The 21,225-nt window shown below is 47.8% G+C and overlaps 1 protein-coding gene across 4 annotated transcripts in view; it reads left to right on the top strand.

Annotated features, from left to right (window-relative positions):
• GIT1 (GIT ArfGAP 1) overlaps positions 1-21,225 on the top strand; it is a 58,574-nt gene that overhangs the window by 22,269 nt on the left and 15,080 nt on the right. For 2 of the 4 annotated variants that reach the window (XM_087890383.1, XM_087890389.1), the window contains exons 2-10: positions 8,701-8,834; positions 10,707-10,819; positions 11,384-11,489; positions 13,491-13,577; positions 13,675-13,805; positions 15,672-15,766; positions 17,388-17,430; positions 18,560-18,586; positions 20,361-20,409. In XM_087890383.1, coding sequence (XP_087746509.1) covers positions 8,701-8,834; positions 10,707-10,819; positions 11,384-11,489; positions 13,491-13,577; positions 13,675-13,805; positions 15,672-15,766; positions 17,388-17,430; positions 18,560-18,586; positions 20,361-20,409 — 785 coding nt within the window. The remainder of the gene's footprint in view (positions 1-8,700; positions 8,835-10,706; positions 10,820-11,383; positions 11,490-13,490; positions 13,578-13,674; positions 13,806-15,671; positions 15,767-17,387; positions 17,431-18,559; positions 18,587-20,360; positions 20,410-21,225) is intronic. The other 2 variants (XM_087890392.1, XM_087890391.1) reach the window with 1 other exon arrangement.

Genomic DNA, 21,225 nt, shown 5'->3' on the forward strand with positions numbered 1-21,225 from the left:
CATGCCAAACAGCCACATCTCATTCTGTTAACTAATTGTGCATGGCTGGCACGAAGGGGGTGGGTGGAAATCACCCCTGAATTCCTGGGTTCTGTGGTCTTAGAATTGTGGCATCGAAAGGGTTCCACGGAGACCATCTAGTCCAGCCCTCCCTCTCCACAGTCCTGCTCTCAGAACGGTTTTTCCTTATACAGGCAGTCCTCGACTTGCGGCCACAAATGGGGCCCCATCGCGGAGCGAGACAGTTGTTAAGCGAGTTTTGCCCCGTTTTACGACCTTCCTTGCCGCTGTTGTTAAGTGAATCGCTGGCGTTGTTAAGTTAGGAACACGGTCGTTAAGTGAATCCGGCTTCCCCCTTGACTTTGCCGGCTGGAAAGTCTCAAAAAGGGGATCCCAGGACACTGCGACCATCAAAAAGATGAGTCAATTTTGACCGCGGGGATGGTGCAACGGTCATAAGTCTGAACACTGGCCCCAAGTCGCTTTTTCTAGCCCCGTTGTAACTTCGAACGGTCACTAAACGCATGGTTGCAAGCCGAGGACTCCCTGTAATCTTTATTTTTGGGAAGGGGGCAACCCTCTGCTCCATTTTATGCCGGCACCCGGAGGCTTAATTCCAGGCGTTTTGTGTCTTTGTCTTGAACTGAGTACACAGCCTTGTTGGTCTAAAACACTGCAGGATTTTGTATTCTGTTTGGGGAACAAAGAGACCCAGTTCTTGTGGGGCCGAGAGGTGGGGGCAACGGGGGGTGGGGGGAGAAAGAGCCTTTCTGGGCCTCCCAATGAAGAGGCCGATGACATCATCCCATCCTGGCCTGCAGAGGAGGGGAGGGGGAGCCTCGGTGGGTGTAGAAATGACCCAGCAAGACCCCCCACTCCTTACAGTCCTGAAATCTGGAATTTAACCCTTGGCCTGCCCCGGGGCGGAGGGGGGTGGCTTCTGCTCCCCACCCACCCCCTCCCCAATTGCCCCCAGAAGCAGGAGTGAAATCCAGCAGGTTCTGACAGGTTCTGACGAACCGGTAGCGGAAATTTTGAGGAGTTCAGAGAACCGGCAAATACCACCTCTGGCTTCCACCCCTCCAAAATGGAGATTTTGCAATAGCCTTTCCCTGGAGTTGGGTGGGAATGGAGATTTTGCAGTATCCTTCCCCTGCCACACCCGCCAAGCCACACCCACAGAAGCGGTAGTAAAAAAATGTAGATTTCACCCCTGCCCCAGACCCCATGAGAAATTTGCAGGCGTTTGCTGTCGGTGAACAAGTTTCAAGCACGCTCAGAGATCCCCTTGGGTGGGGCTTTGCGGTGCTGGGTTCAAGGATGGGGTGATCTCTCTTGGAGGGTGCAGAGCCCCCTCTGTTGTATAATTTCCTGGGGGTGTGTGTGTGATCCGTATTGGGGTGCAGAGTCCTCTCTATTGTGCACTTTCCTGGGGGGGGGGAGTTTGATCTGTGTTGGGGTGCAGACCCCTCTCGTATAATTTTCGGGGTGTGTGTGATCTTTATTGGGGTGCAGACCTCTCTATTTTTTAGCCCCCCCCCAACTTCCCAGGCCTGTGATTCCGGATGCTAAGACCTGGCCTTGGATTCGAATTCTGCACGGTCAGCCTTGGTGAAGCTGAAATGAGACCCCCCTCCCACACACACACACCTCTTGACGCCAGCCACACCCTGGCCCACTGGATGCCCCCCCAGTCTCCTCCCAGGCGGGTAGGAGGGCTGGCCGCTCTTCCCCGGGGATCTGGGTGTGGGGACACAGCCCAGAATAGCTGAGCGTGAGGGAGGCATTTTGACGGAGGCAGAAGGAAGTGTGAAAAACTCCTTGTGTGTTGTCACGCATCTGGAAACGATCAATTAGGACAGGATAAATGTTGGCACGCCCGGCATTCTTTGCTCATCTCCCTGGCAAGGTTGGCAACGATGCTCACCGTCTACCTGGCTTCTCCAGAAGTCCAGGTCCTTCTTCTTTTTTTAAAAAAAAAATTATTTATTTTTTAAAAATTTGATTTATATGCCACCCTTCTCCGGAGACTCAGGGTGGCTTACAATGCGTTAAGCAATAGCCTTCATACTTTTGTATATTTATACAAAGTCAGCTCTTTCTTTCTTTCTTTCTTTCTTTCTTTCTTTCTTTCTTTCTTTCTTTCTTTCTTTCTTTCCTTCCTTCCTTCCTTCCTTCCTTCCTTCCTTCCTTCCTTCCTTCCTTCCTTCCTTCCTTCCTTCTTTCTCTTTCTTTTCTAAATTTGATTTATATGCCACCCTTCTCCGGAGACTCAGGGCGGCTTACAATGCGTTAAGCAATAGCCTTCATCCTTTTGTATATTTATACAAAGTCAGCTCTTTCTTTCTTTCTTTCTTTCTTTCTTTCTTTCTTTCTTTCTTTCTTTCTTTCTTTCTTTCTTTCTTTCTTTCTTTCTTTCTTTCTTTCTTTCTTTCTTTCTTTCCTTCCTTCCTTCCTTCCTTCTTTCTCTTTCTTTTCTAAATTTGATTTATATGCCGCCCTTCTCCGGAGACTCAGGGCGGCTTACAATGTGTTAAGCAATAGCCTTCATCCTTTTGTATATTTATACAAAGTCAGCTTCTCTTTCTTTCTTTCTTTCTTTCTTTCTTTCTTTCTTTCTTTCTTTCTTTCTTTCCTTCCTTCCTTCCTTCCTTCCTTCCTTCCTTCCTTCCTTCCTTCTCTTTCTTTTCTAAATTTGATTTATATGCCGCCCTTCTCCGGAGACTCAGGGCGGCTTACAGTGCGTTAAGCAATAGCCTTCATCCTTTTGTATATTTATACAAAGTCAGTTTATTGCCCCCACAAACTGGGTCCTCAATTTACCTACCTTAGAAAGGATGGAAGGCTGAGTCAACCTTGAGCCTGGCGAGATTCGAACTTACTTTAATTGCAGACAGCTGGTGTTAAATTACAGTGCTTCTGTCTGTTGAGCTATCCAGGATCCCTTTAAATCAGGGTTAGCTGACCTTGCTCACTTGAAGACCTGTGGACTTCAACTCCCAGAATTCCCCAGCCAGCCATGGGTGACGTAATGGAGGAATTCTGGGAGTTGAAGTCCCATCAGTTTTATATCTTTCTTTCGGGGTTGTTCCTACGGCAGGATGACATCATCCGGAGGGGGTTGGAATGGAGGGGAGAGAGGGCATCGCTTGGAATTCTGGGAGTTGAAGTCTACAGGTCTTAAAGGGGCCAAGATTGGATACCCGTGTTTTAAATTTGGGGTGGGGGTTCTTCCTATGTCGGGGCACCCCCGAGCATGGAGGGGAGTGGGCATTGCTTGGTGGCCTGTTGGAGGATGTTGAGGAATTCGCAGAGCAAACCTAGAGTTAGCAAGGGTGTGCACATAAAAGCAACTGAGAGCAGTTATGAATAAGCACAGCCAACACACAGATACACTGAGTTGTGTTTACTTTAAGAAATAGTAATAAGGCACAGTCCAATAAACAGTCCGGGTCATACACAGATAAAGCAGTAGATAGTTAAACAATAGTCCAGGGATATTCCAATAACAAAGTCTTCTTACCAGTCGTTGTAGTCATACACAATAAACAGTTGCAAACAGTAGCCAACACAGCAAATAGCAAAAAATAGCAAATAGAGGATAGGATAGGATAGGATAGGATAGGATAGGATAGGATAGGATAGGATAGGATAGGATAGGATAGGATAGGATAGGATAAATGGAATGGAATGGAATGGAATGGAATGGAAAAGTATACAGTAGAGGAGAGAGAGAGGAGAGGCGAGGAGGAGGAGAGGAGAGGAGAAGAGAAAATAGGGAAGGGAAGGGAAGAGGAGAGGAGAGAAGAGAAGAGAAAAGAGAAGAGAAAATAGGGAATTGGAGAGGAGAGAAGAGAAAAGAGAAGAGAAGAGAAGAGAAAAGAGAAGAGAAAAGAGAAGAGAAAATAGAGAAGGGAAGGGAAGAGGAGAGGAGAGAAGAGAAGAGAAGAGAAAAGAGAAGAGAAAATAGGGAAGAGGAGAGGAGAGAAGAAAAGAGAAGAGAAGAGAAGAGAAAAGAGAAGAGAAAATAGGGAAGAGAAGAGAAGAGAAGAGAAAATAGAGAAGGGAAGGGAAGAGAAGAGAAGAGAAAATAGAGAAGGGAAGGGAAGAGAAAAGAGAAGAGAAAATAGGGAAGAGAAGAGAAGAGAAGAGAAGAGAGAAGAGAAGAGAAAATAGAGAAGGGAAGAGAAGAGAAGAGAAGAGAGAAGAGAAGAGAAAATAGAGAAGGGAAGAGAAGAGAAGAGAAGAGAAGAGAAAAGAGAAGAGAAAATAGAGAAGGGAAGGGAAGAGGAGAGAAGAGAAGAGAAGCTGGAAGGGACCTTAGAGGTCTTCTAGTCCAGCCCCCTGCTCTGGCAGGAGGCCTTATACCATTCCAGACTTATTTAGCTGTGTTTTTAAGAAGGGATTGGACAGCCGCATGTCTGAAATGGCATAGGGTGTGTCCTGCTTGAGCAGGGGGTTGGACTAGAAGACCTCCGAGGTCCCTTCCAACTCTTGTTATTCTGGGTGCTGCAGGGTTCAGGGGCCCGCAGGGCTTGGCTGAGCCATTTCACTTACGAGAGCTTCGTGCCCTATAGAACACAGGGGACTCCAAACCTGCCACGGTTAAGATTTGAGGACTTCCATCTCCCAGAATTCCCTTGCCAGCCATGTTCTTCATTTTTTGGCTTTTGCATGTGGCAAACCTTGCAAGAGGTGGCATTGCCTGGCACTTGGCGGGGGTGGGGGGACCTTTCTGGCTGGGCCTGCAGTTGTTCTCCTGGGGTCCGGCGCGACGTACACGTAATCCTCCATTTACGACCACCATTGAGCCCAAAATTTCCACTGCTAAGGAAGACAGTTGTTCAGTGAGTTTTCCACCATTTTACGGCCTTTCCTGCCCCCGTTGTTAAGCAAATCAATGCAGTTGTTAAGTTAGGAACATGGTCGTTAAGTGGATCTGGCTTCCCCGTGGGCTTTGCTCCTCAGACGGTCGTAAAAGCAGATCACGTGACCTCGGGACACTGCAGCCGTCATAAATACGAGTCAGTTTCCAAATGCCGATCAACCCGAATTTTGATCGCGTGAAAAACGATCCTAAGACACTTTTTTCAGTGCCGTCGTAACTTCAAACGGTCACTAAATGAATGGTTATAAGTCTCAAGGCCTGAGTCTCTGGAGAGGGGCGGCATATAAATTTAATAAATAAATAAATAAATAAATAAGTCGAGGACTAGCTGTATTCTATATTCTATTCCTCTTCAGCCTGGAAGGAGGACTCTGAGCCTTTCAAATGGCAGGTCCTCCTTTTGTGACGGGTGTCAGATTTTGGTGGGGGACAGGAGGGAGGGAGGGAGGGGGGTTGATGCCTCTGTTCTCTTTTTCCGCCTCTTGGCTGCCATCACAAAAGGAGGGTTTCCTTAGCGACCGGCAGAACCCCCTGGCGGTTGCTAGGGAGACCTTTAGGGGTTTCCTTAGCAACAGGGGAGAGAGAGAGGGAGGGAGAGATGGAAATGTATCTCTCTCTCCCCATCTCTCTCTCCCTCCCCCTCCCCTCTCTCTCTCCACCTCCGTCTCCCCCTCTCTTTCTATTCCTCTCTCCCCATCTCTCCATCTCTCTCTCTCCTCCTCCCCCTCTCTCTCCATCTGTCTCCCCCTCTCCCTCTCTTTCTATCCCTCTCTCCCCATCTCTCCCCATCTCTCTCTCCCACCCCCTCCCCTCTCTCTCTTCATCTTCCTCTCCCTCTCTTTCTATCCCTCTCCCTTCCCCTCTGTCCGTCTTCCTCTCCCTCTCTTTCTATCCCTCTCTCTCCATCTCTCCCTCTCTCCCCATGTCTCTCCATCTCTCTCCATCTGTCTCCCCCTCTCCCTCTCTTTCTATCCCTCTCTCCCCATCTCCCCATCTCTCTCTCTCCTCCTCCCTCTCTCTCTCCTCCTCCCCCTCTCTCTCCATCTGTCTCCCCCTCTCCCTCTCTTTCTATCCCTCTCTCCCTATCTCTCCATCTCTCTCTCTCCTCCTCCCTCTCTCTCTCCTCCTCCCCCTCTCTCTCCTCCTCCCCCTCTCTCTCCATCTGTCTCCCCCTCTCCCTCTCTTTCTATCCCTCTCTCCCCATCTCCCCATCTCTCTCTCCTCCTCCCCCTCTCTCTCCATCTGTCTCCCCCTCTCCCTCTCTTTCTATCCCTCTCTCCCTATCTCCCCATCTCTCTCTCTCCTCCTCCCCCTCTCTCCCTATCTCCCCCTCCCTCTCCCTCTCTTTCTATCCCTCTCTCCCTATCTCTCCATCTCTCTCTCTCCTCCTCCCCCTCTCTCTCCATCTGTCTTCCCCTCTCCCTCTCTTTCTATCCCTCTCTCTCCCCATCTCTCCCCATCTCTCTCCATCTCTCTCTCCCCCTCTCCCTCTCTTTCTATCCCTCTCTCCCATTTCTCTCTCTCCTCCTCCCCCTCTCTCTCCATCTGTCTCTCCCTCTCCTTCTATCCCTCTCTCTCCATGTCTCCCTCTCTCCCCATCTCTCTCCATCTCTCTCTCTCTCTCCCCCTACCCCCTCTCTCTCCCTCTCTTTCTATCCCTCTCTATCCATCACTCCCTCTCCCTCTCTCTCCCTCTCTCTCCATCTCCCTTTCCCTCCCCCCTCTCTCTCTCGTCTCCGTCTCCCTCTCTTTCTATCCCTTTTTCTCCACCGCTCTCTCTCCCTCTCTCCCCATCTCTCTCCATCTCTCTCTCCCCCTCTCCCTCTCTTTCTATCCCTCTCTCTATCTCTCCCTCTCCCCATCTCTCTCTGTCTCTCTCCATCTTTCCCTCTACCCCCTCCATATCTTTCTCCCCATCTCCATCTCCCTCTCCCCCTCTCCATCACTTTCTCTCTCTCTCGTTTTTCACACTTACATCCATTGCAGCATCCCCGTGGTCATGTGATCAAAATTCAGACATTTGGGGACTGCCTCCTATTTATGACGGCCGCTGCGTCACGTGATCCCCTTTTGCGACCTTGGGACATGCAAAGTCAACGGGAAGCCAGATTCACTTTGACAGCCATCTTCCTAATTTAACCACTACAGTGATTCACTTAACAACTGTGTCAAGAAAAAGTCGTAAAACGGGGCAAAGCTCACTTAACAAATGTCTCACTTAGCGACATAAATTTTGGGCTCAAATGTGGGTCGTAAAACGAGGCCTACCTGTCATCTTAAGACAAGGGCTACCCACACGTTTGGGGTTCAGTGGCTCCTGGTTTAGAATAGCTTCTGAGCATGTGCAGAATGTGTCCCCTGGGGGGCCGGCAGGATTCGAACTCTTCTTTCCAAAAGGAAAATAGGCGAAACAGAGGCTTCCCTGCCCTCCCTCCCTCGGCTGCTGATGGCCTCATGTTGTGACTGCAAAAGGATGCAACACCTTTGCGTGAAAAGCACACTGGCCTTAGGTAACCCCCCCCCCCCCCCCCGTGCAATTCTTAGCCAAAAGAACCGCAGAGAAAAGAAAGAAAGATTTTCAAAGGGAAATGAGCAGGACGCATTTCAAAGAAAAATGGGGATTTTTAAGTGCCCGGCCTTTGCCAGAGCCCTGGCACCACACCCCAAAAGCATGGCACCCCCCCCACCCCTCTTTTCCCCAACCAAGGTCTCTTCTCTTTTCATACAACCCGACCGCCTTGTTCCTCTGGGTCGTAGAAGGTGTAATTTTGCATTTATTTATTTAGTTTGTCGTATTTTTATGTAGGGTATATTGGAGGTGGTGATCATTTGGGAGCTGTGTGCAACGAAATTTGGTTTTAGTGTGTGTTGATCAGTGTACGTTCAAAGTGACAATAAAGTTACTCTAAGGAGGGAGGGAGGGAGGAAGAAGGAAGAAGGAAGGAGGAGGGAGGGAAGAAGGAAGGGAGGGACGAAGGAAGGAAAAGGGAGGGGAGAAGGGAGGGAGGGAGCGAAGAAGGAAGCAAGGGGAACGAAGGAAGGGGAATGAAGGAGGGAAGGAAGGAAAGGGAGGAAGGGAGGAAAGAAAAGAGGGAGGGAGGAAGGAAAGAAGGAAGAAGGGAAGGAAGGAGAACGAAGGAGGGAAGGAAGGAAAGGGAGGAAGGAAGGAAAGGAAAGAGGGAGGGAGGAAGGAAGAAGGGAAGGAAGGAGAATGAAGGAGGGAAGGAAGGAAGGAAAGGGAGGAAGGGAGGAAAGAAAAGGGAGGGAGGAAAGAAGGGAGGAAGGTGAGGAAGGAGGGAAGAAGGGAAGGAAGGAGAATGAAGGAAGGAAGGAAAAGGAGGAAGGGAAGAAAGAAAAGAGGGAGGGAGGGAGGAAAGAAGGAAGGAAGGGGAGGAAGGAAGGAAAGGAAACGGAGGAAGGGAAGAGAGGGAGGGAGGAAGAAAGGAAGGGGAGGGAGAGAGGGAGGAAAGAAGGAGAAGGAAGGGAGGGAGAGAGGAAGCAAGGGGAAGGAAGGAAGGATGGAAAGGGGAAGGAAGGAAGGAAGGAAGGAAGGAAGGAAGGAAGGAAGAGCACACATGAAAAGCTGGAGAATGCATTTCTCGCCTCCTGTATTTTGTATACACCGATTAGTGTACATTCAAAGTGACAATAAAGTTATTCTAAGTCTCCCGTGGGCTGTGATGATGGAGCATGGTTTCTGGAGTCCCTCTCAACGTGCCTGCTGAAGGGCTGGGACTCCCAGGCTGCCCTCAAGCTCCCACCTGCTTCACACCTGTCCTCCCCCCCTCCCTCCCCCCCCTCTCTCTCTCCAGACCCCGGCTGGGCGTCCATCAACCGAGGTGTCCTGGTGTGCGATGAGTGTTGCAGTGTCCATCGTAGTTTGGGCCGCCATATTTCCATCGTGAAGCACCTGCGACACAGTCCCTGGTCGGCCACCTTGCTACAGGTGAGTGGGGGGGGGCCCTCTGTTCTGGGCGTGGGACATATGGATACCCCCTGCTTCCCTTCACCAATCTTATTGGGTATGAATTTTTATACGGTTGGGTGGCCTAGAAGTGGAGCTCTGGCCTCACAATCAGGAGGCTGTGAGTTCGATCCTAGGTAGAGGCAGATATTTCTCTCTCTCTGTGCACAATGAGAATATATCTGCTGAACAAAACTCCACAGTGGCGACAGGGAAGGGCATCCGGCCAGTAAAACACTCCGCTCCATTCAGTTGCCCAAACTTCACCCCGCAAGGGATTATGGGGTCGTTAAAGGAGGAGGATGGGTTTTTATACGGTTTCCCTGCCTGCCAAGATCACTCCCAGGGTTAAAAAAATATGCCCATGTAAACAAATATATGAAAGCAAATATTTTTAATATTTTAAAGCCAGCGTGCTTGAAGGTGGGTGGACTTCAACAGCAGGCGATCACGGCGTTTCTCAGTACTGGCTGGGGGATTCTGGGAGTTGAAGTCCACCCATCTTAACGTTGCCAAGGTTGAAAAACTCTGATATAGGATGTAAATATCAATGGAATAAGTTGGTTTTTATTAGGGGTAGGAGGGATGTGGGCACCGCATGGACCTCCAGGGGAAGGATGTAGGCTGACATTTTTTGTGTTTTGCTTTATTTTGCTTTACTTTACTTTTTCTTTTTTTCTTTTCTTTTCTTATTTGTTTTGTTTTAGTTTCCTTTTAATTTTCTTTTCTTTTTTTCTTTTCTTTTATATTTTCTCTTCTTTTATTCTTTTCTTTTCTTATTTTGGTTTTCTTTTCTTTTTCTTTTCTTTTATTATTCGTTTTGTTTTAGTTTCCTTTTAATTTTCTTTTCTTTTATTCTTTTCTTTTATATTTTCTCTTCTTTTATTATTTTCTTTCATTATTTTGGTTTTTTCTTTTTCTTTTCTTTTTTTCTTTTCTTTTATATTTTCTCTTTTATTATTTTCTTTTCTTATTTTGGTTTACTTTTCTTTTTCTTTTCTTTTCTTATTTGTTTTGTTTTAGTTTCCTTTTAATTTTCTTTTCTTTTATTCTTTTCTTTTATATTTTCTCTTTTATTTTTTTCTTTTCTTATTTTGGTTTTCTTTTCTTTTTCTTTTCTTTTTCTTTTCTTTTATATTTTCTCTTCTTTTATTCTTTTCTTATTTTGGTTTTCTTTTCTTTTTCTTTTCTTTTATTATTTCTTTTGTTTTAGTTTCCTTTTAATTTTCTTTTCTTTTATTCTTTTCTTTTATATTTTCTCTTTTATTTTATATTCTTTTCTTATTTTGGTTTTCTTTCCTTTTTCTTTTCTTGTATTCTTTTAATTTTTTTCTTGGCTTGATTTCTTGGCTTGATTTCTGTTTGTATTTATTAAATTTATACGCTGCCTTCTTGCTATCGGGCTGCTTACCAACATGATCAAATCAACCATATAAAACATCAAAAGCGGACATTTCCTTTCTTACCAGCCCCCTACTCCCAAAACAATGGGGTGGCAGACAACATAACCCTTAAAGACCCCTCCCTCTTATTAATAAATAGTGAAAGCAGAGCAATGACCCCTTCAAAAATAGCCCTCCTCCCCCCCACCTCAAAAAACAAACCAAGATTCCCAGTTTAAGAATGGTAAGAGAGAGAGGGGGAACATCAGAAGGGAATCTCGGGTTGGCATCGGGGTGCCAAGGAAGAAGGCCAGCTGGATGAACAGAAGGGATGAGCTCTGTTCCCAGGGAGAGCCTCCCTGGCAGGGAAGGGAGTGGGGGCGGGGTCCCTCAATACATGCTCATCATGATCTCCCCACCACCCCCTTCCTCTCAAATCCCCCCACCCCAAAAAAATTGCCTTCTCTTCCAGATGGTTCACACCCTCGCCAGCAATGGCGCCAACTCCATCTGGGAACACTCCCTCCTCGATCCGGCACAAGTGCAGAGCGGACGCCGTAAAGCGAATCCTCAGGACAAAGTCCAGTGAGTGGGGGGGTTTTTGCGGGGGTGGGGGGCTTCGGGGGTGGGTGGGCCAGGGAAGAATGCCTTGATATCTGGCTTTGCGCTTGGCCTGAAAGGTTTCTGGAGCCGGGAGAGGGGAATTCCATGCCGGTGTTTCAAAATTTCATATATTTTTTTATTATCTTGGCAGACACAATTTCCCAGGTGTGCTTTATTTATTAAATTTAGTTTCCCCCCCCTCCGCTCTCTCGTTTGCAAGTGAGGTTTCCCTCCTTCCCTCCCCATCCTGCACAGGGAGTCCTTGACGGACAATCACAATTGGCTGGGGAATCCTGGGAGTTGAAGTCCCCCAGTCTTAAAGCAAAGCTGGCTGGGGAATTCTGGGAGTTGAAGCCCCCCCCCCTTCTTGTGGCCTGAGCTTGGTGGTGGTGGGCTTTTGTTCTTCCTTCTTACACTCTCTCCACCGCAGCTTTGCCCCTCAAGACCACAGCCCCCCCTTGCACCCCCCCCCAATTAAGGACAGGACCGGCCTTGGGGGCAGAAAAAGCCCTAACTGATCCCTTCTTTTGCCCCCTCCCCCCCCAGCCCCACCAAGTCCGAATTCATCCGTGCCAAATACCAGATGTTAGCCTTCGTTCACAAACTCCCCTGCCGAGATGATGACGGAGTCACCGCCAAGGATCTCAGCAAGGTGAGTGTGTCTTTGTGGGGGTTTGATAGTGTGAAAGGAATCGTTGCAGGATGTAAGCTGTTCTAAGTAGAGCTGCCTTTTGCAATTGACCGGTGGTGAATTTGTCAATGCCGGTGATGTTCCAGTGGTGTTCCAGCTGTTTATTATTATGATGATGGGCTTTTTGCACCGTCAGCCAGATGTTCAGATTGGATTTGGCATTTTTGTCCACCTCTCGAGTCCTTCCCAAAGACCTGTGAGTGTTTGTTAGGAATCGTCGCAAGATGTAAGCTGTTCTAAGTAGAGCTGCCTTTTGCAATTGACTGATGGGGAATTAGTCAATGCCAGTGTGGGTGTGTATGGTGTGTGCTGGGGTATGTGCACACGCATCTACCCTCCTTTGTGGTCTTCTGGAAACCTTCTTTTCTGAAAGCGTTTAAGTTTGTTTAAAGGCGATGGGTGGATGGATAGATAGATAGATAGAGATAGATAGATAGATAGATAGAGATAGATAGATAGATAGATAGATAGATAGATAGATAGAGATAGATAGATAGATAGATAGATAGATAGATAGATAGATAGAGATAGATAGATAGATAGCTAGATAGATAGAGATAGATAGATAGATAGAGATAGATAGATAGATAGATAGATAGATAGATAGATAGATAGATAGGTAGATAGGTAGATAGAGATAGATAGATGATATAGATAGATAGAGATAGATAGAGATAGATAGATAGATAGATATAGATAGATGATAGATAGATAGATAGATAGATAGATAGATAGATAGAGATAGATAGATGATAGATAGATAGATAGATAGATAGATAGAGATAGATAGATGATAGATAGATAGATAGATAGAGATAGATAGATAGATAGATAGATGATAGATAGATAGATAGATAGATAGATAGATAGATAGATAGATAGAGATAGATAGATAGATAGATAGATAGATAGATAGATAGATAGATAGATAGATAGATAGCTGGCCTAGAGGTGGAGCTCTCACCTCACAATCAGGAGGCTGTGAGTTCGATCCTAGGTAGGGGCGGATATTTCTCTCTCTGTACACAATGAGAATGTATCTACTGAAAAAAAACTCCTCATTGGCAACAGGAAGGGTATCCGGCCAGTAAAACACTCAGCTCCATTCAGTTGCCCAGACTCCACCCCGCAGGGGATTATGGGTCATTAAAAGAAGATGAGAGAGAGAGAGACAGACAGACGATTGAAGATAGATCAGTGTTAGAACAATGATGATGATGTAAGAGAGAGAGAGAGAGAAAATCAGGTAGATAGAGATTGGAGATAAATAAATTGGAGAGCCTTGGTAGTACAGTGGTCTAAGGCACCCTGTTATTAAGCTAGTTATTAAGACCAGCTGCCTGCAATTACTGCAGGTTCGAATCTCGCCAAGGCTCAAGGTTGACTCAGCCTTCCATCCTTTCTAAGGTAGGTAAAATGAGGACCCGGATTGTGGGGGCAATAAGCTGACTTTGTATAAATATACAAAAGGATGAAGGCTATTGCTTAACGCATTGCAAGCTGCCCTGAGTCTCCGGAGAAGGGCGGCATATAAATCAAATTTAAAAAATAAATAAATAGATCAGTTAGATCAATAGGTGATGATAAAGAGATGATAGATAGATAGATAGATGGATAGATAGATAGATAGATAGATAGATAGATAGATAGATAGATAGAGAGATAGATAGAGAGATAGAGACAGATAGCAATAGCTACATAAATCAGATAGAGATTGATGATTGATACATAAATAGATGATTTATGATAGATCAGTGAAAAATGATAGATAGACGATAGAAGGATCAATGAGTGATGACAGACCAGGCCAGGCCATATTGGGGGATTTAGATCAGTCTTTCTCAACCTTGAGAACTTTCAAGACCTTCAGACTTCAACTCCCAGAGTTCCCCAGCCAGTGATTGGGGAATTCTGGGAGTTGAAGTCCCTTCTCAGCCCTCTAATCTCCTTTTTCCTCGGCAGCAACTGCATTCGAGTGTCCGAACGGGCAACCTGGAAACCTGTTTGCGCCTTCTCTCCTTGGGGGCCCAAGCCAACTTCTTCCACCCGGTAAGTCCAGGTTGACTAATCTCTATCTCGGTCCAGAGCTCCTGGGCATGTGCAGAATTCCCATCAGCTTCTTCTTTTTTTTTTTTTTAATTTTTAGGAGAAAGGGACCACGCCTTTGCATGTGGCTGCGAAAGCTGGCCAGGTGCTACAGGCTGAGTTGCTGGTGGTGTATGGAGCTGATCCAGGCGCCCCCGATGTGAATGGCCGGACACCCATCGACTACGCCAGGTGGGGGCCTTGGGGGCAGGGGGGGCAGAATTGTGGGGAGTGGGGGGATAGGATCATCTGCAGGAAAAGAAAAATCTCCAGGTTCCTGGGAGTTCTAGAAGCTTGTATAGGTAGTCCTCGACGTACGACCACAATTGAGCCCAACATTTCTATTGCCAAGTGAGATATTTGTTAAGTGAGCTTTGTCCCATTTTGCGACTTTCCGTGCCACAGTCGTTCAGTGAATCGCCATGGTTGTGAGTCACACGGTTGTTAAGTGAAACCTGGCTTCCTCTCTGACTTTGCTTGTTGGAAGGCCGCAAAAGGGGATCACCTGACCCTCGGATGCTACAAGCGTTATAAATTTGAGTCCGTTGCAAACACATCTGAAATTTTGATCAATGGAGATGCTGCCACAGTCATAAGTGTGAAAAACGGACTTTTCAATGCGATTGTGACTTGGAACGAACTGTTGTAAGTCGAGGACTAGCTATATTTAACAAGACCCAGATTTGCACCTTTCGGCCGGATCCAATCCATCACGAGTGGAAAGGGGGCATGAGAGGTCACCCAGTCTAACCCTGAGAAATGCAGGAGTGCCCTTACAGGTAGTCCTCGACTTAGAACGGCAATTGGCCCTGCCTGGATCTTCAGTCACAAGTCCTTGTGGCCGTAAATCGAAACTGGACCCAATTCAGTGACAACGTTTATGAGGGTCATTAACAGTAACAGAGTTGGAAGGGACCTTGGAGGTCATCTAGTCCAACCCCCTGCTCACGCACGAGACCTGTACTAGGGATTCGAACTGTCGAACTGCCGACCTTTCTCATCGACAAGCTCAGCGTCTTAGCCACTGAGCCACCTAGCCCTCAACTTATGACTGAGCTCAAAATTTATGTTGATAAGCGAAACATTTGTTAAGTCTGAGTTTTGCCCTGTTTTATGACCTTTCTTGCCATAGCTGTTAAGTGAATCACTTTAGTTGTTAATAACACGGTTGTTAAGTGAATCAGCCTTCCCCATTGACTTTGCTTGCCAGAAGGTCGCAAAAGGGAGTCACATGGCCCTGGGACACGGCAAACGTAAAAATAAAATAAATAATAAAATAATAAAATAAAATAAAATAAAATAAAATAAAATAAAATAAAATAAAATAAAATAAAATAAAATAAAATAAAATAAAATAAAATAAAATAAAATAAATAAAATAAATAAAATAAATAAAATAAATAAAATAAATAAAATAAATAAAATAAAATAATAAATAAAATAAAATAAAATAAAATAAAATAATAAAATAATAAAATAATAAAATAAAATAAAATAAAATAATAAGATAAAATAAAATAAAATAAAATAAAATATAAACAAAATAAAAAAATAAACAAAACAAAACAAAACTAGCAGAGGGCAGGATAAGAAACAATGGATGGAAACTAACCAAGGAGAGAAGCAACCTGAAACTAAGGAGAAACTTCCTGACTATGAGAAGAATTAACAACCAGTGGAACTGCTTGCCACTAGAAGTTGTGGGGGCTCCATCACTGGAGGTTTTTAAGAAGAGACTGGGCAGCTATTTGTCTGAGGTGGTATAGTGTCTCCTGTTTGAGCAGGGGGCTGGACTAGAAGACCTCCAAGGTCCCTTCCAGCTCTATTCAATTCTAACATTCTAAACAACTGGGGAGATCTCCAGTGCTCTGTACCACAAAACACCTGGGCCCATTTCGGCCCAGGAAGAGTGAAGGTGACCCAGGTGTGTATGCAATTCTAGATCAGTCTCCTGCCCCCTACCTTCCTGTCTCCTGCCCCCTACCTTCCCCGTGACGCAACTTTTTGGGGCTGAGTTGAGCCCCGATGCCCGGCTTACCTGGTCTTTCCTCTCCGCAGACAGGCGTCCCAACACGAACTGGCCGAGCGACTGGTGGAGTGCCAGTATGAGCTGACCGACCGACTGGCCTTCTACCTTTGTGGGCGCAAGCCAGGTAAGGGAATGGCTGCCCGACGGGGTTTAAGGGGGTCTTGACTGGGTACGCAGAGCAGTTTGGGGAGGAGAATATTCGTAGCTCAGGGTTGAAATGAGGGGTCCTTGGAGCTCTCTGAGCTCGGTGGGTTTCTTATAGACCCGTGATGGCGAATCTATGGCACGCGTGCCGCAGGTGGCATGCAGTGCCCTCTCTGTGGGCACGTGAGCTGTCGCCCCAGTTCAGCTCCACCATGCATGCGCACAGACGCCTCCTGCTGGCCAGCTGGTCGTCAGGTCTCTGCCACGAATGGGGGGGGCACATGCAGGGGGGCAGTGTGCATGCACGGGGGGAATGCGGGGAGTGTGCAAGCTTTGGGCACTCGGTCCAGAAAAGGTTAGCCATCCCTGTTATAAACGTTTCATGACCCAACTAGGTAACATCATCAGTGCTAGAGGGAACGGGGTTTGCAGAGAGGAAGAGGGGGAGGAAGAGGAGAAGGAGGAGAGGAAGGATGAGGAGGGGGGAGGACAAGGAGAAGGAAGAGGAGAAGGAGGGGGAGGACGAGGAGAAGGAAGAAGAGAAGGAGGAGAAGAAGGATGAGGACGGGAGGACAAGGAGGAGGAAGAGGAGAAGGAGGAGAAGAAGGAGGGGGAGGACAAGGAGGAAGAAGAGGAGAAGGAGGAGAAGAAGGAGGGGGGAGGATGAGGAAGGGGGAGGAGGAGGAGGAGGAAGAGGAGAAGGAGGAGAAGAAGGAGGAGAGGGAGGACGAGGAGGGGGGAGGAGGGGGAGGACGAGGAGGAGGAGGAGAAGGAGGAGGAGGAGGGGGGAGGACCAGGAGAAGGAAGAAGAGAAGGAGGAGAAGAAGGATGAGGACGGGAGGACAAGGAGGAGGAAGAGGAGAAGGAGGAGAAGAAGGAGGGGGAGGACAAGGAGGAAGAAGAGGAGAAGGAGGAGAAGAAGGAGGGGGGAGGATGAGGAAGGGGGAGGATGAGGAGGAGGAAGAGGAGAAGGAGGAGAAGAAGGAGGAGAGGGAGGACGAGGAGGGGGGAGGAGGGGGAGGACGAGGAGGAGGAGGAGAAGGAGGAGGAGGAGGGGGGAGGACCAGGAGAAGGAAGAAGAGAAGGAGGAAGAGAAAAAGGAAAAGGAGGGGGAGGAGGAGGAGGAAGAGGAGAAGGAGAAGAAGGAGGAGGAGGGGGAGGATGAGGAGAAGGAAGAAGAGAAGGAGGAGAAGAAGGAGGAGGGGGGAGGATGAGGAGGAAGAAGAAGAGAAGGAGAAGGAAGAGGAGGGGGAGGACAAGGAGAAGGAAGAAGAGAAGAAGGAGGAGAAGAAGGAGGAGGAGGGGGGAGGAGGAGGAGAAGGAGGAAGAGGAGAAAGGAGGAAGAGGAGAAGGAGGAGAAGGAGAAGGAGGGGGAGGGGGAGATGACGGTGGGGTCCTTGGTGCTCTCTGAGCTTGGGGGTTTTCTTGCAGACTTTCCATGACCCAACTAGGGAACATCATCAGTGTGAAAGGGAGTTGGGTGTGTGGAGAGGAGGGGGAGATGACGGTGGGGTCCTTGGTGCTCTCTGAGCTCGATAGTTAATGTATAAAGTATTGATCAGATTGGCTCAGCCATGTTTTTTCCCTGCCTTTTCATGCAGATCACAAGAACGGGCATTACATCATTCCCCAGATGGCAGACAGGTAAGAGCTCCCCCTCCCCTTTAACTCCCCCCTCCCTTCCTGCCCCTTTAAGGGAGGAAATGCTGCCCCCTCGTGGCCATTCTCGGCCGGGCATCGCCCATCTGGGATCCTGTCCAAAAACAGACTTTTCTCTTGGCTGCCGAGAATTCCTTTTTAACAACAACAACAAAAAGTGGCTTTTTAAAAAATCTCCTCCAACCACATCAGAAATAATCTGTCCTAAAGTGAGAATGACCTTCGTGCATTAATCGATTTACCTTTTTTTTCCCTGCTTTGCATTAAAAGAAGTCTTGAAGTCAGATTCTGTAAGACAGAACGTTGTACAATATTGCGGGAAAGTAAAATTATAGCCAATGAATTGCAATTTATTGGTTACTCCTGTAGAAGAGTTTGAAGCATTTATATACACAGGCAGTCCTCGATTTACGACCACAATGGGTCCCCAAATTTTTGTTGCTGGGCTATTGTTAAACGGGTTTTTCCCCTTTTACAACCCTTTCTTGCCACCATTGCTAAGCGAATCACTGCGGTTGTTAAGTGAGTCACACGGTGATTGAGTGAGTCTGGTTTTCCGCATGGACACGTACACCCCCAAGAGAGAGACACTGCGACCGTCATAAATATAAAGCCAGCTGCCAAGCGTCTGAATTTGGATCACACGCCCAACAGTTGTAAGTGTGAAAAACGTAGGTCGTAGGTCACTTTTATTTTAATTGCCATTGCAACTTGAAATGGTCACTAAACGAATAGTCGTAAATTGAGGACTTCCTGTATCTCAGATGCAAGGCACGGACAGAACGGGTTCAAGTTGCATTAGGGCAGTGTTTCTCAACCTTGGCCGCTGGACGATGGGTGGACTTCAACTCCCAGAATTCCCCAGCCAGCTCTGCTGGCTGGGGAATTCTGGGAGTTGAAGTCCACCCATCGTCCAGCGGTCAAAGTTGAGAAACACTGCATTTAGGAGAAGGAAATTGAATTGAAACTGATTGATTGATTGAAGACACGGAAGCCAGCCTGCAATTTTTGGGGAGGGGGTGAGTTGTGGCTGATGCTGTCTCCTCTCCCCCCACCCCCCCAGCTCTTTCTAACTTCCTCCTCTTTCTTTCCTGCTGCTCTTTACGGAACTCAGAGTGCGCCCCAAATGCATGTCGCAAAGGTACGGAGGGCTCAGCTCTCCCCTGCATGCATCGCCCCGGCCTCCCCCTCCCTGCGCCTCCGCCCCACCCCTCTGTTTTGTGGGGCGGGGGGGTTCGTGCATGTGGGGAAGGGTCTGGAGAAGGGGGAGGCTGGGGCGTGGTCTCCCCGTGCCTTCCGTAATCCCCAAGTTTGATGATGACGATTTACGGATATTTTATTAAATTTATATGCTGCCCAGCTCTCTGTCCAGAGATCTCCCCGGGGGTTAAGGTTACATCCGGGATCCCGGGAGATTTATTTATTTATTTATTTATTTGGTATCCCGCCTTTTTTTGATTTTTACAAAGAAGTCAAGGCGGCGAATAGATCCAACGCACTTTCTTCCTCCTTCTGTTTTTCCCGCAACAACAACCCTGTGAGGTTGGGTTGGGTTGAGAGAGAGAGAGAGAGAGAGAGAGAGAGCGACTGGTCGAAAGTCAGCTAGCTGGCTTTCATGCCTAAGGCAGGACTGGAACTCCCAGTCTCCTGGTGACTGGCCCAAAGTCATCTAGATGGTTTTCATGCCTAAAGTGGGACTAGAACTCACCCTCTCCTGGTGATTGGCCCAAAGTCACCCAGCTGGCTTTCATGCCTAAGGTGGGATTAGAACTCCCAATCTCCTGGTGATTGGCCCAAAGTCACCCAGCTGGCTTTCATGCCTAAGGCGGGACTAGAACTCCCAATCTCCTGGTGATTGGCCCAAAGTCACCCAGCTGGCTTTCATGCCTAAAGCGGGACTAGAACTCCCAATCTCCTGGTGATTGGCCCAAAGTCACCCAGCTGGCTTTCATGCCTAAGGCGGGACTAGAACTCCCAATCTCCTGGTGATTGGCCCAAAGTCACCCAGCTGGCTTTCATGCCTAAAGCGGGACTAGAACTCCCAATCTCCTGGTGATTGGCTCAAAGTCACCCAGCTGGCTTTCATGCCTAAGGCGGGACTAGAACTCCCAATCTCCTGGTGATTGGCCCAAAGTCACCCAGCTGGCTTTCATGCCTAAGGCGGGACTAGAACTCCCAATCTCCTGGTGATTGGCCCAAAGTCACCAGCTGGCTTTCATGCCTAAGGCGGGACTAGAACTCCCAATCTCCTGGTGATTGGCCCAAAGTCACCCAGCTGGCTTTCATGCCTAAGGCGGGACTAGAACTCCCAATCTCCTGGTGATTGGCCCAAAGTCACCCAGCTGGCTTTCATGCCTAAGGCGGGACTAGAACTCCCAATCTCCTGGTGATTGGCCCAAAGTCACCAGCTGGCTTTCATGCCTAAGGTGGGACTAGAACTCCCAATCTCCTGGTGATTGGCCCAAAGTCACCCAGCTGGCTTTCATGCCTAAGGCGGGACTAGAACTCCCAATCTCCTGGTGATTGGCCCACCCAGCTGGCTTTAATGCCTAAGGTGGGACTAGAACTCCCAATCTCCTGGTGATTGGCCCAAAGTCACCCAGCTGGCTTTCATGCCTAAGGCGGGACTAGAACTCACCGTCTCCTGCTTTCTAGCCTGGTACCTCAACCCCTAGACCAAACTGCCTTTCTTTCTCTAAGGGGAGATCTTCCATCTCCATCCATCGGCCCACCAGTGCCTGCTCTTCTTTTCTTCGTTTCCCACCCCTCTAAATAAATGTAGTTGTCTTCCTTCACTGGGGGATCCCAGAGATTTGAACGGTGTTTCTGAGAGCTGATTGAGTCTGGGGGGCATCCAGTGGGGAGGAGCCGTGAGGTGGGGGCACTGATGCATCTTTTTCCTGCCCTCCCCTCAGCTTAGATCTTTCGGAGCTGGCCAAGGCGGCAAAGAAGAAGTTGCAGGCGGTAAGTGAGTCGGTTTCGAACTCAAGACCCGGCTCAGGCTGGGCTCTCCTCATGGCCACCTTTCCTTTTTTAAAAAATGTGGGCCAGGTGAAGTTTCTAAGGCAGCGTTTCTCACCTTTGGCTGTTTGAAGTGGAGTGTCAGCACTTCAAGCTGCATTTACTCTAGGGACGTTTGACTTTTCACCTACTTATTTTCCCTGGAGATAATATCCTCTAGGAGATGGGATGGGAGGGGGGAAATTCCTTTGAGCTGGAGCAGTAGATTAGGGGTAGAGTGACTTGGAAGATGGCCAATGAGTGCAGAGGAGTGGGGAAAGGAAAGGGAGGGTTTTGGGTCTGGAAGTCAGTGTTGGCTGCGATGGAGTCGGATTTTAGAATGTCGTGCTTAATAAATGGGAGTTTTTCATCCATTTGAAATGCAATTTATTTGAGATGACCTCGAAACCTGACATGGAGTGGACTTCAATTCCCAGAATTCTACCCCCGGGGGGAATTCTGGGAGTTGAAGTCCACGCGTCTTCAAGGCGCTAAGTTTGGGAAACACTGTTCTACCCTCCCTTTCTGCCCAGCCACACGTACCCGCCTTCCCTTCCCTGTTCAGCGGGGCAAAATTTAACGCCAGCGTGAATGATCCCTGGAAGGTGGACTTGCAAGGATCCCATAAGATCATCTAGTCTATCCCTCTGCAACGTGCAGAAAAAGAAATTTGACCAGTGTTTCGCTCCCTTGGGAGCTTTCAGATGGGTGGACCTCTGCTCTAGGGGGTATCCCCTCCCCATTTTTAAGTCTGAAAAGGACTTGGATGTGTAATAGGGA

The sequence above is a fragment of the Pantherophis guttatus genome, chromosome 1, assembly GCF_059756535.1.
Source record: "Pantherophis guttatus breed Tessera chromosome 1, ASM5975653v1, whole genome shotgun sequence".
NCBI classification, from domain to species: domain Eukaryota; kingdom Metazoa; phylum Chordata; class Lepidosauria; order Squamata; family Colubridae; genus Pantherophis; species Pantherophis guttatus.